The sequence below is a fragment of the Mobula hypostoma genome, chromosome 16 (assembly GCF_963921235.1).
Source record: "Mobula hypostoma chromosome 16, sMobHyp1.1, whole genome shotgun sequence".
Classification (NCBI taxonomy): domain Eukaryota; kingdom Metazoa; phylum Chordata; class Chondrichthyes; order Myliobatiformes; family Myliobatidae; genus Mobula; species Mobula hypostoma.
This window is the reverse complement of record NC_086112.1, coordinates 22,921,704-22,936,551: the sequence shown is the minus strand read 5'-3', so window position 1 is coordinate 22,936,551 and position 14,848 is coordinate 22,921,704. Positions and strand designations below refer to the sequence as shown.

General features: G+C 39.5%; 1 protein-coding gene across 1 annotated transcript in view; it reads right to left on the bottom strand.

Moving 5' to 3' along the window:
• Positions 1-13,272, bottom strand: part of wdr36 (WD repeat domain 36) — a 78,298-nt gene extending 65,026 nt beyond the window's left edge. The window contains exons 1-3 of the mRNA XM_063068641.1: positions 12,986-13,272; positions 10,360-10,387; positions 839-939 (exon numbers count right to left, since the gene is read on the bottom strand). Of these exons, the coding sequence (XP_062924711.1) occupies positions 839-939; positions 10,360-10,387; positions 12,986-13,144 (288 nt within the window). The 5' untranslated portion in view covers positions 13,145-13,272. The remainder of the gene's footprint in view (positions 1-838; positions 940-10,359; positions 10,388-12,985) is intronic.
• Positions 13,273-14,848: the final 1,576 nt, after the last annotated feature.

Here is a 14,848-nt window from a genome sequence, read left to right as displayed (position 1 = left end):
CACCTTCCCCAGAAATTGAAATCCCTGCCCCATGCATCAGTTTCTCAACCACACATTTATCATGCTCTTCTTACCTCTACTTGCATGTGCACAAGCAACAATCCAGAGATTGCTGCCCTGGAAGTCCTACTTTTCAGCTTTCTACCTAGCTCCCTAAATTATCACTTCCAAGACCTCCTACCTTTTTCTTCCCACGTCACTGGTGACAATATGTACCAAGACTTCTGATTGCTCATGCTTCCCCTTTAGAATCGTGGACTAAATCCAAGATTTCCCTGACCCCGGCAACTAGGAGGCAACATACCTTTCTGGTGTCTCTATCAAGTCCACAGACTCTTGCGTCTACTCCTCTAACTATGGAATCCCCTATCACTACTACAATCCTCTATCTTCCCCTTGCCTCTGAGCCACAGTGCCAGAGATCCAGTAAATGCAGCTCCTCTCCAGTAGGTTGTCCCCTGCAACTATATCCAAAACATTTCACTTATTATGGAGTTCTCAATATTTATTGTATATTTTTTCTCTTTTGCCTTTGCAGATTGTTGTCTTTTGCACATTGTTTGTGTCCGTCCGGTTCATTGGTTCTATAGTGTTTCTTGGATTTACTGTTTTTGTCCACAAGAAAACAAATCACAGGGTTGTAATATGGTGATATCTATGTACTTTGATAATAAATTTACTTGGAACTTTAAACTAACACTCACACTGAATATATTCATGGAAAGAAATTAATGCAAGTTAATTTTAGTTCTGATGTTTCAATACCAAAAATAACTTTCCGCTACCCTGGCACTTCTTAAAGATATAGTTGAACCCAGTGAACAAACTTCAAACTTACATCTTTGTTTCTAGCAAATGCTTTCACATGGTTGCTATGAGCTACAAATACAAGCATTCGGTCTGCTGCCAGACAGGTGATATCTTCAGGAAGTGGATTACCTAGAAAGAAAAAAATAATGTTTAAGCTGGAACCTTATCAGTGTTAACCTCCACTGATTGACAAAATTAATTTCATTACACAAGACAAACTTACAGAAAACCATTTAAACTTATGCAAGTTATATTATTTAATAAAGAAAAATTGAGAATAGCTAACACTACCAACAGATTATATTTACATAGTGTTCATTACACAAAGCAAAACACTTCAGGACGCTTTACTGCATGGCAGGAATAAAATAAAATAGTCATTCATAACATGAGGATATTGCTGCCCAATTTCATCGTCCATCCCTATTTTCTAATCAATTGTTGAGAAACCTAAGTTTGAGGCATTACATCAACCACAATGATTCTTTAAAGAAGAGATTCACAGTTTTCAGTAAAATGATTTTTCTAATTACATTTCATGCTTATCAAAAAAATCTAAGCAAATAGGAGCTCACTTTACAGGCGATTATATTTATTTTCCTGCACGCACTTGCTTCTTCTCCCCCATACTTCAATTGGTAACTTTTAAAAAACTGTTCATCCAAAACACCCCGATTGTAACAAAGGGTCACATCCAATTGGATTTCCCAAAGATATTGCCTCACTTTGGGGGGGGTGGGGGGGCTATGTCTTTGTATCAGGCTACAATTTGGAAGCAAGATTCCTCTCACATGTGGTATCAATATATTTATATATAAATGACCTGACTGAAAATGTAGATGGGCGAGTTATTAAGTTTGCAGATGGTACAAAGATTGGTGGTGTTGTGGATAGCGTAGATAACTGGCAAAGAATACAGCGGGATTTAGATCAGCTGCAGATATAGGCGGAGAACTAGCAGATGGAGTTTAACACAGAACGTGAAGTGCTGCACCTTGGTAGCTCAAATGTAAAGGGATGGTATACTGTTAAGGGCAAAATCCTTAATAGTGTTGATGAACAGAGTAACCTTGGGGTCCAAGTTCACAGCTTCCTGAAAGTGGCTACAAAGGTTGATAGGGTGGTTAAGGCGGCATATAAAACTCCAGCTAAGCCACAGTTGGAGTACTAAATATAGTTCTGATCGTCCCATCATAGGAAACATGTCGAGGCTTTAGAGAGAGCGCAGAAGCTTACCAGAATGCTGTCTGAATTAGAGGGCATGTGCTATAACTAGTGATTGGACAAACTTAGGTTGTTCTCTCTAGAGTGGTGGAGGCTGAGGAGAGATCTGACAGAAACTTATGAGGGGCATAAACCGAGTGGACAGACAATATCTATTTCCCAGGATTGCAACAGAAGACATGCATTACAGATGAGGTGTGCAATTTTAAAGGAGATGTTAGAAGCGAGTTTGTTTTTTTTTTAAATAAACAGAGTGGTGGGTGCCTGAAATACTTGGGGTGCTGACAGACCCAGATACATGAGGGATTTTTAAGACACATTTAGATAGGCACATGAATGTAAGGAAAATGGAAGTATATGGACATTGTATAGGTACAAGGGATTACTTTAGTTGGCCATTTGATTAATAATTTATTTGATTTGGCACAACATTGTGGGCCACAGAGCCTATTTCTGTGCTGCACTGTTTTATGTTCTACACTGGATACCTATTATTTCAACATACAGGTCGAGTACGCCTTACCCAAAATTCCAAAATCCAAACACATCTGAAAAACGAAATTTTTTCTTGAGTGCTGTCACGATGTGACAAACTGGAAATTCCACAAAGCACTGGGAAGGTTGCCAGGTGATGCGCAGTTGACCTCACATATGTAATCAAATTGTGTGTGTCTGTGTCTGTGTGCATTATACACACACAACCCTGAGATTTATTTTCTTATAGGCATACTCCGCAAATCCAAGAAACACAATAGGATCAATGAAAGACCACACTCAACAGGATGGACAAAGAACCAATGTGCAAAAGACAAGAAACTGTGCAAATACAAAAGGAAAAAAAAAATAAATAGAGAATCTGAGATGAAGAGCCCTTGAAAATGAGTCCATAGGTTGTAGGAACAGTTCAGTAATGGGGCAAGTGAAGTTAAGTAAAGTTTTCCTCTCTGGTTCCAGAGCTTGATGGCTGAGGGGTAATAACAGTTCCTGAACCTGGTGGTGTGAGTCCTCCATCTCCTTCATGATGCCAGCAGCAAGAGGAGAACATGACTTGGGTGGAGGAGTTCCCTGATGATTGATGTTGCTTTCTTGTAACAATACTCCATGCAGACATGCTCAGTGTTAGGAAGGGCTTTACCCATTTACCCATGATGGACTTGGCCATATCCTCTGCTTTTTGTAGGAGTTTCTATTTATGGACATTGGTGTTTTCATACCAGGCTGAGATGCTGCCAGTCAATATACTCTCCACTACACACCTAGAGAAGCTTATCAAAGTTTCAGATGTCATGCCAAATCTTCCCAAAATCCTATGGAAGTAGAGACATTGCTGTGCTTGCTTCACAATTGCACTTTTGTATGGGCCCAGGACAGGTCCTCTGAAATGATAACACCAAGTAATTTAGAGTTGCTGACCTTCCCCACCTCGGACCCCCCAATATGGCCTGGGTCATGGGCCTCCGATTTCCTCCTCCTGAAGCCAGTGCCTCAGTCTTGCTGACGTTGTGTAAGAAGTTGCTATGGCACCACAGGCAGATTTTCAATCTCATTCCTATATGCTGATTTCTCACCACCTTTGATTTGACCTACATCAGCAAACCTAATACGACATTGGAGCTGTGCTTAGCCACCCGGTCATAAGTGCAAAGCAAGTAGAGCAGAGGACCAAGCACTCATCTTTGTGATGCACCTATGCTGATAGAAATTGTAGAGCACATGTTATTGGCAATCTGAATTGACTGGCTTCTACAAGTGAGAAAATCAAGGATGCAATTGCACAAGGAGATATTGAGGCCAAGGTCTTGAAGCTTATTGGTTTATTTTGAGGGGATGGTGGTACTGAATGCCGAGCTGTAGTCAATACAGAGCATCCTGAGCATACTTGTTCTAAAAGTTAACAAAAATCTGCATAAAGGAAAAAAAGTAGATTCCAAACATACATCGAAAGAGTGGATTAATCAGCATCGGAGTGAACATACGTTGCTTAATGGTATGCTGATCATGAAACACGAAAAGATCTATCAATATGAAATGAATATTGAAGGAAGTTGTGAATATTCAGCAGACTGGTTACAGAAGTTTAAGGCACAAGATTAAATTTTTAAAGATTTGTGGTGATAAAGTGAATGCTGATCACAAAGCAGTAGAGAAATTCATTTGAGTTTGCCAAGATCATCGCTGATGAAAATCTAACACACTGAATGGCTGTATCAGTACATACAGTATGCATGATGAATAAGTCAAGACAAAGATTTCTTACTACTAGTAGCACATACATTCAGAGTCAGAAATTACAGTGATCCCAAGCTATCTCATTATATATTCCAAAATATGAAAAAATCCAAAATCTGAAACCTGAAACATTTCCAGCCCTAAGCATTTTGGATAAGAAGTACTCAACTTGTATTTTGGTTCAGGACAAGTGAGTGGGTGCCATTTGAGGAATTCTACTGTCACAGGAATCCTGCCAACTACCTTAATGAGCAAACACGAGGAAATCTACAGATGCTGGAATTTCAAGCAACACCCATAAAAATTGCTGGTGAACGCAGCAGGCCAGGCAGCATCTATAGGAAGAGGTACAGTCGACGTTCTCAGCCCGAAACGTCGACTGTACCTCTTTCTATAGAAGCTGCATGGCCTGCTGCATTCACCAGCAATTTTTTATGGGTGTTACCCTAATGAGCACTTGTTTTCACCAGGAAACAAAGACCACCAAAATAAATTATTTGTTTAGTTATGTGCATTTTTTGCTGACCATGTTTTCCTATATTACAATAATGTTAATATTTTAATACTCAATTAGCAGAAAGCAGTCTGGGACATCACGAAAATTATAAAGGGCATGTGGTCTTTCTTGCCCTCATTTCTATCCAACACGTGAAGCCACACAGAATCAGATTTTCACTCTGTTTCTATTCAATAAATCAGAATAGACCACATGCAAGTATTATTGATTCTGATTCAGTTTTTAAAATCAGAACACAAGTTCATGAGTGTTGTGTCTATATAAACCTAAACTGGCATCTGTAGAATCAAATTAACCACACAAATGGATGAACAAACTCAAGGGAAAACTGGAGATCAATAAATGATTGCAAAGACGAACATGTTACTGGAAGCTAGAGTGACCCATAAAAACTTTGCACATTAACTATTCATTTGCAGAAAGCTCCCTGGAGCACAATTGTACTCAATGCCAAGCACAGCAATGCTAACAATAATCATGTACATTTGCTTTTGTGGCAGAATCTCCACTGTTACTAAGTAATCATAAATTTTTTTTTTGCATCTGCTTTCTGAGAAGATCCTGATGGCATTCTAAGTTTGCACTTACAAATAATTTTCTTTTTTTTAAATTTTATTTTTATTTGGATAAGGAATTCACAATTATCATGTACTTTTTTCACACATATAACCTTTTCCATTTTTTTATATGTATAAAACTACAATTATTTATACATTCTTAAGTACACATTGAGATGATATAAAAGGAAAATAAACATTTAAATAGATAATTATGTACTGTGGTAAATCTAACCTATTAGGCTAAGTAATGAAATTAGTTGTTAAGAAAAATGGTAATAATAGTTTCCATACAACCCTTCTGGACCATTTCCACTGGTCCAAAATGTTGCATACAAGCCTATATACCAACCATTGTAGGTGTTTATATCCCAATTTGTTCGTGCTTGTTCCTGCCCGCAGACATAATTATCCAATCCCTATGTACTTATTTACTTAATTTTTTCATTTTTTTTTATCCCTTTCCCAAATCTTTCCCTTTACTTGTGTTAATTCTCTATTTTCCAAAAAAAAAACAAACATTTAGACTAAGGGTGCTTACGTTAGCAATATTACTGTGTTGATGAGAAGAGCAATATAAATCATTAGGAGAGTCATCTAAAGTCTGCTCGCATTGGGGTTATATATTCAATCCATTTATTCCAGATTTGATAAAATGTTTCTTTTTGCGTTCTCAGGGAGTAAGTCAACTTTTCCATTTTAAATATTTCCAAGATAATTTCGTACCAATCTTCTAATGTAGGTGGTATTGGATTTAGCCATTTTCTAGTGATTGATTTCTTACTTGCCGCTAAGAGGGCCTGCAGCAACTTTATATTCATTTTTATAGTATTTATCCTTGAATTTAAACTTAAAAAGGGGATAAGATTCCATCTATGCATATCTGCTTTTATCTCTGAGATTAATGGCCCATAATTTACCTGTGACAGTGTTGAAAGATCCTTCGGCAGGGTTATTCCTAAATATTTTAATGATTTAGCTTCCCACTTAAGATCGTATGTATCCTGCAATTTTTTGGATGGTGTATAATTTAGGGACATAACCTGCGTTTTCTTTACATTTATTTTATAACCTGATATTTTCCTAAAGTCATCCAACAGCGTAAACAATCCTATAAATGATTTTTCTCGTTCACTCAGATAGACCAAAACATCATCTGCGAATAACGCCACTTTCTGTTCAATCCCTGCCACCTTGATACCTTTTACGATTTCGCTCTGTCTTATTAGTTGGGCAAGTGGTTCAATATATAGCGCAAAAAGGAGAGGAGAAATTGGGCATCCCTGTCTAGTGCCTCTCTCTAAAATGAAGGAGTCAGAGAGGTCCCCATTTATCTTAATTCGGGCTGTAGGGCTGTCATATAGAGTCTGAATTACTTTAATAAACCTTTCTTGAAAGCAGAATCTTCCTAACACTGTGTATAGGAATGCCCAACTAACCGAATCAAAAGCTTTCTCAGCGTCCAATCCTACTACCATTGTCTCTGTCTCGTTCTTATTAACCTGCTCTAATATGTGCAGAGTTCTCCTTATGTTGTCCTGTGTTTGTCTTTGTTGAATAAATCCAGTCTGGTCTAAATGGATTAGGCCAGGTAAAAGCTTTTCCAATCTGCTCGCTAATATAGATGTAAATAGTTTGTAATCTAAATTAAGAACACTAATTGGCCGATAATTGCCACATTCTAGTTTATCTTTACCCTCTTTAGGAATAACTGAAATAATCGCTTCTCTCCAGGAAGGTGGAGTTTCTCCTCTCTGCAAGATCCAATTAAAGGTGTTAAGTAGTAATGGGGCTAACTGTGTCTTCAGGGACTTGTACCACTCTGAGGTAAACCCATCAGAACCCGGGGACTTTCCAGCCTTTAACCTAGAGATGGCCACGTTCAGTTCTTTGACAGTTACTGGTTCTAATAAACTTTCATTTTGTAAATCTGTAAATCTGTAGATCTAAAAAATTCAATACACTGTCTATATAGGGCTCATTGGGGGCCCGGGGTTGGGAGTACAGCTCTCGATAATATGTTTCAAAACTCTCTTGAATTTTCCCTATTGTACTCTCCACAAGCTTTGTCTTTGGATTCTTTATTTTATGAATTGTATTGTCTGCTTGTTGTTTTCGTAATTTATATGCTAATAATCTAGCTGATTTACCTCCTACTTCATAATTCTTTTGTCTCAGGTAAAGAAAATTTCTTTGAGTTTCCAACGTATAAATATCATCAATTTCACTTTGCAATTTCCTAATTTCCTGTTTTCGATTTGAATTACTTTTGTTGCTATCCACAACTTGAAGTTGTTTTAATTTTCCTTGAAGGTCTGCTAATTTTTGTGCATTGATTTTTTTCATGTGAGTAGTAATGGAAATAATTTTCCCTCTCAGTACAGCTTTCAATGTATCCCATAAAATCACTGGTGATGTTTCTCCCGTGTCATTAAGGTCTAGATATTCTTTGATTTCTCCCCTTAATCTCTCCATTACTTTCGGGTTATTGAGTATATGTGAGTTTAGCCTCCACAGTGTTTTCCTCATTTTCCTTTCCAGGATTAGAGACATAGAGACTGGGCTATGATCCGACAGATCAATTGTTGCAATATTACAGTTTTTTATCCTGAGTCTATCTGTATTAAAGATAAAGAAATAGTATATCCTTGAATAGGCTGAATGAGGGAAAGAGTAATATGTATAATCTTTACTAGTAAGGTATAATTCCCTCCAGACATCTATAATTCCCAACTCCTCCATCAATGAATTCACTTTCCGAGTCAGAGGTTTATTCTGAGTAACTATTTCTTGAAGAATCTAATATAGGATTTAATCTAATATTAAAATCCCCTCCACAAATTACTACCCCTCAAGAACTGACCATTAGGTCAAAAATGTGTCTATAAAATGACCATTCACTACCTGGAGGAGCATAAACATTCAGCAATGTTATTTCTGTACCTTCTATTCTTCCTGTGATTTTTACATACTGTCCTTCTTTGTCTCTAGTCTCTGAAATATGTTCATAATTAAGAGTACTTGATATTAAAGTAGTACCCCTCTTTTGTGACTCAATTTATATGATGAATAAAATACATGCTCAAAGCCCATTCTTTTTAATTTTCCATGTTCAGATTGGCTCATATGTGTTTCCTGGAGGAAAGCTATTTGTGCCCTCTCTTTTTTCAATTTAGACATAATCTTATTTCTTTTAATTGGATTCAAAACCCCATTAACATTATAGGAAATTATTTTTACCAATTCAGTTTGCATTTTTCTCTAGTAGAAAAAAAGGACTCTCCTTTTCTAACCAAACAGTAAGCAATCCCTTCTCAACAGTAAACCAAGACATATAACCACACCCTAGACATTTCTGAACGTATAACATTTGAAAATTTTTCCCGACTTCCCACAGTGAGGCCTGAGCACCGACCCGCCTCAGTTCAGAGGGATAACCTCTATCTTCACCCTGTGTTAGAGGGCCCTCAGCAGTTTGAATAATCATAGAGAATTTTCTCCTATTTATGTCTTGACCATATTGCTATCATTCAAGTTATTCCGCCTAGTTTATTTTCAGTTACCAGTTTTCATTTTACTTTTAAGTCCGATTTACTCTTTTCAGTCATTTCTCTTAATTAATCTGTATTCTCTGTACATTCACGTCTGAATATTTGCAGCTTTTCCTTGTAGTTTGACACTCCAGTTCGAGTGGAGCGTCCTCACCCCACTAACTGCCACGACTTCTGCCGAATCCTCTCCAGTAGCGACTCCGGTTGGGTGATAACTTTAATAGGTAGTCCCCGGTCCGCCAGGTCCAACGTTGCCTCCTCCACGGTAGCGTAAGTTTTTGTCCCTTCGTCGTAAAAGACTCTCAGCCGAGCTGGATACAGGGTCTGGAATCTGATGTTGTTTTCCTTCAGGACTCTCCATGTTTCCGTATATTCCTTCCGTCTGGCAAGAATCCCCGGTGCGTAGTCGTGGTCTAAACTGATTTTGCAGTTGTTCCACATGAAACCTTTCTTTTGCCATGCTCTTTTAAGCACCTCTTCCTTCGTTCTGTAACTGAGAAATTTGATCAGAATCGATCTGGGCTGGGCGCCTGCCAGAGGCTGTGGTGCCAACACGCGGTGAGCCCTTTCTATCTGTAGGTCTTTTGCGGCCGGTATATCAAGGTTCTCTCTAAGCAGCTTCTCCACGAAGGGAATCATCAATCCGGGTTTACCTTCGGTTCCTTCGGGAACTCCGTAGATCCTCACATTTTCCCTTCTCGAGCGGCCGCCTTGATCTATTAGTTTCCACTGGAGCTGGTCTTGTAGCTTCAGCATTTCTGCTATCACTTCCTCGGCGTTTTGTAGCTTCTCTTCAATTCCAACAATCCTCGCTTCGGCTTCATCTATCCGCGAGTTAGTTTTTACTATTTCTCCTTTAATATCTTCCAGCAGTTTGCTGTTATCTTGTCGGAACTCGCGAATCTCTCCGAGAATCAAAGACAGAGTCACCGATTCCCCCTCATTATCTCCGTCTTGGCTTGCTGTGGGGGAGCTAAACCCGTCGCCTTGCTGCATCTCTTTATGTTTATCAGCCTTCGAAGCGGACTTTTTATTCTTGTTCTTAGACATCATCCTTGCCCCTTTTATTAATATAGTTATGCAATATTAAGTATTTGTCTAAATTCGATTTTGGGGCAGTTTACCTTCTTTTTTGTCGAGAGACCTTTTCCTTACGCCGCCATTCCCTTGATGACCCGGAAGTCCCCGCACTTATAAATAATTTCATGTGTACATCAATTAAATGAGCATTTCAGGTGTGGACTACAAGGTCCAAAAATACAGAACAAATAATCAGTCAGTTTTTGGTAATTTTTTTTTAAATGGCCTACATTTCTTGTGTTAATTATTTTAAATGTTAAATAATAGTCTAAGAGATGTACCTTCTTTCATTGTAATTACTGTAACTGTTATGAATCTGAAGAGTTGTCTATTTACATAGAATGCAAACTATAGCTTTAAAAATAGTACCGATAGAAATTTGAATACTTACTAACTGCAACTATTCCAAGCTTTTTCACCTGTAAAACAAAATAATTATTTATATTAAATGAATTTTAAAATGATAGAAACAATGCCGTGTATTTCCAGCATTTCTGATTTGTTATTAGATATGTTACAATGATTAACTTACTGCGGGTAATAAGGAGTCACACCTCAATGTCAACAGTGGTAAGTAATAAGTTAAAATAACCAATGCAACAAGACACACTCAAGAATTTCAAAGTGGAAAACTGCTATTCCGTAAAATGTTTCAAGCACATAACCACTTGTGTTGTGTTGCAGAGGTAACCAGTGTGGCGACAGGTCCTTCAACCATGTTGACCTAGATACCTACATGAGCTAATCATAATTTTCCCCTCAATCCCCATTTGGCTGCCTTTGACCCATTTCTCTCTAAATCAGGGGTTCCTAACTTGGGGTCCGTGGTAGGGGCTCTTGGCATAAAAAATATCGGGAGCCCCTGCTCTAAATCTTACCCATCCATGTACCTGTCCAAATATCTTTCGAACTTAATTGTGTGCACATCTACCACTTTCTATGCCATCTTGTTCCAGGCTCCCAACAACTTCCAGGTGGAAAATGTTCTCCTCACATCTCCTCTAATTTTTTTGTCCCTTTCACCTTAAACCTATGCACTCTAGCTTTGGACTCCACCATTCTGGGGAAAAAAAAGACTCCAACCATCCATGTTATCTCTGACATCAGGTACATCACCAGGTTTATGAACAGTTTTTACCCTAGAACCATCAAAATTCTGAGCCAGTGGATAACTTTGCTCATTTCAACTCTGCAATGATTCCACAACCTACAGACTCACTTCCAAAGACTCTACAGCTCATGCTCTAATTATTATTAGTGTTTCTATATCCCGAGGATCTAATTTTAATTGTATAATTTGCCTTCTTTTGCCTATTGGTTGTTTATTACTCTTTATGTATAGTTCACATATATCACACAGTACTCTGTGCAGTCTCACTTACAACTTGTACCATTGTAATGTGACGTCCCTCCCAAATGAAGGCCAAATTTCTAACTGCAATGGGACACAGCCACCAGTCACATCTTCTGCTCCCCACACCTTTCTGCTTTCCACAGGAAGCAATTTCTCCATGACTCCCAGATTTATTCATCTCTACCACCCAGCCCTCCCCATACCTTGGCACTCCCTCCTGAAATTAGATAGGGTGCTCTACTTGTCCCTACACCACCTGTATTGCCACCATCCAGGGATCCAAACAGCTCTTCCAGGTCAGACAAATATTCACATGCTTGGTTTTGACCCAAATCATCAACAATTCAAAATGCTGGTGGAACGCAGCAGGCCAGGCAGATCTATGATGCTGCCTGGCCTGCTTCGTTCCACCAGCATTTTGTGTCTGTTGCCTGAATTTCCAGCATCTGCAGATTTCCTCATGTTTGTGTTCTTAAATTCATCAAGAATTCCTTTCCTTTCACAGATGCCACTCAACCGGATGAATTGCTCAAAAATTCACATGCACCTCCTTCAACCTAATCTTGGTAGTGGTTTCCCTTACATAACAAAGACCCAAACATAGACAAGGTTACTGTTTTTCATAAAACTGCTCTGTTTGCAATGGCCACCTTGAGCTCCTGGTCACAAATTATTTCAATTCTCCTCTTCAGTCGCACACTTCATCTTCTGTCTTCTTCACTACCAGGATGAGACCAAGTGCAAACAAAAAGACCAGCACCACATATTTCACCGAGGTAATCCACAGCCCAATGTACAAATATTGAATTTTCCAATTTAATATAACTAAACTCACCATGCTCCTCTCTCTCTTATTCTGTTCTCCTCCTAACACCCCCTCCCCAGTTTCATACCCCTTCTGTCCTGGTTCTAACCGCCAATAACCCTCACCCATCCCTTCCTCACCCGATTCCAGTTATTACCTGCCAGTTACTGTATTTACCTCCCTAGCTCCACTTCCTTTGCTCCCACAGATGCTGCTTGATGCACTGAATGGTTTGCTCATTGAGATACACAGATCAGGCTTTTCTGGCCCTTTGAACTTTGCCACCCAGCAATCCCTGATTTAACCTTAGCCTAGTCATGGGCCAGTTTGCAATAACCAATTCTCCTACCAGCTGGTACTTCTTTTGGAATGTGGGAGGAAACCAGAGCACCAGGAAGAAACCCACACAGTCATGGGGAGAACACAAACTCAATTTAAGGTTTAAGAATTCGCTCAAAGCCACCTCTAAAAAAACAATACAATGCCCCTTCTGACTCTTCAGAAGCCCTTAGCCCATAGCCCATGATTCAAGATGAAGAAGCATCATTCAGATTGGCACGTTTAAAGCTAGTACAAACAGAAGGGCACTAGATCCTTTTTCAGGAGTGTACTAGCTATTACCACACATCCACCTCACGAGACCATACCCTGTATCACCTGTGCAAAATTCTGAGGTGTCCCCCCCCCCAACTGGCTTTGATAACCACTCACGAATCCACAAAAACGATGTGTAAGTCAGTCATCGTCGACTCCCAAAGAAAGTGAAGTTAAGTAGATAATGCATAGGGAGCAACATTACTCAAGATCGTGCAGGTGGGTAACGCAGAGGCAAAGCGAAGCAAGAGCAACATTACTCACATTGTAGGTATGAAAACTTGCCCCTACGGCCGTGACCAGGTAAAACTCCCGGTGCCGGTGGTGGAACCGCACCACGTGCGGGACATGATTACAGTAGAGCGCGAGCGCCCGGTAACTGTTAAAAATATTGCTGCCGCCGCCGCCGCCACCAGGGGCCATCCCGCCGCCCGACAGAAGACCGGGAAGGAAGTATTCCAGAGAATATATGTCAGCCTCGGCTCGCCGATTGTCAAATCCCTTCCACCACAATCACGCGCAGCACATTAAATCTTCCTCACCGCAACATCGTTGCGCCTACCGGTATGGTGTCACACACTTAACGTTCCTCCTCTCACCCTTCTTTCCTGTCGCGCAGATTAGTTCCGGGCCTGCGAAACCAAAATCTAGCAATAATCGAACTCAAATGTGAAGTAACTACTTCAAGAATAATCAAAATGATCTTTACAAACGAAGTACATAAACCACATATAGAGAAATGTAACTAAAATTATTTCTGTTCCGATCTGGAAGCTTTAAAGCAACGTAAAGTCATACAAGAGATTCTGCAAATGCTGGGAATTCAGAGTACACACACAAAGTGCTGTGCAGGTCAGTCGCCAGTTTTGGAAAGAAATTAACAAGCAACGTTTCGGGCAGACACCCTGCATCAGGACTCCATAACACCATAAATAAATAGCCACTTCAGACTGCGCAGTCAAAAATTAGATTTACGCGGTTAAACTTGTATTGACGAAACATCTGGAGCTGCCAAAAGTACATCTTGTTTATTCAAGGATCATCTTGTATTGCACAGATTTACAAAAAGACACACATTGGAAATACCTCATTTAGTGGTTTCAAACATTAGCAAACATTACTGATAAAACCGTAAGACAGACATAGGAGCAAAATTAGGGCATTCGGCTGGTTGGGTCTACTCCACCATTCCATCATGGCTACTTCATTGTCCTGCTAAACCTCTCCACATCTTCTCTATTTATGCCTTTAAATATTTGGTAGGTTTCAATAAAATCCCCCCTCATCGTTATAAGCTCCAGTGAGTACAGGCCCAGAACCATCAAACACTCCTCCTATATTAACCTTTTCATTCTCGTGAACCACCTTTGGACCTTATCCAATGCCAGCACCTCTTTTCTTAGTCAAGGGGCCCAAAACTGTAAGTATGATCTGACCAAGACTCAACATCCTTGTTCTTATATTTTAGTCTTGAAATGAATGCTAACATTGAGTTTGCCTTCCTCACCACCAACTCAACCTAAAAGTTAACCTTTACGGAATCTTGCAGAGCGATTCCCACATCTCTGATCTTTGAATTTTCTCCCCATTTAGAAAATAGTCTATGCTTTTATTCCTTCTACCAAAGTGCATGACCATATACTTCACTATACTATATTCCATCTGCCACTTCTTTGCCCATTCTCTCAATATGCCTGTCCATCTGCAGACTCTATGCTTCCTCAACACTACCTGTCCCTCCACCTATTTTTGAATCATCTGCAAACTTGACCACAAAGCCATCAATTCCATCATCCAAATTGTTGACACATAATGTGAAAGGAACAGCCCCAAAACCTAATCCTGCAGAACACCACTAGTCATTCGCTGTCAACCAGAAAAGGCCCCACTTATTCCCAGTCTTTGCCTCCTGCCAGTCAGCTAATCTTCTATCCGTGCTAGTATTTTTCCTGTAATACCATGGACTCTTAACTTGCTAAATAGCCTCGTGTGTGGCACCTTGCCAAAGGCCTTCTGAAAATCCATATGTACAATATGTACCAATTCTCCTTTGTCTCTCCCAGATGTTATTTCCTCAAAGAATCCCAACAGATTTTCAGTATTGATTTCCCCTTAGGAAAACCATTC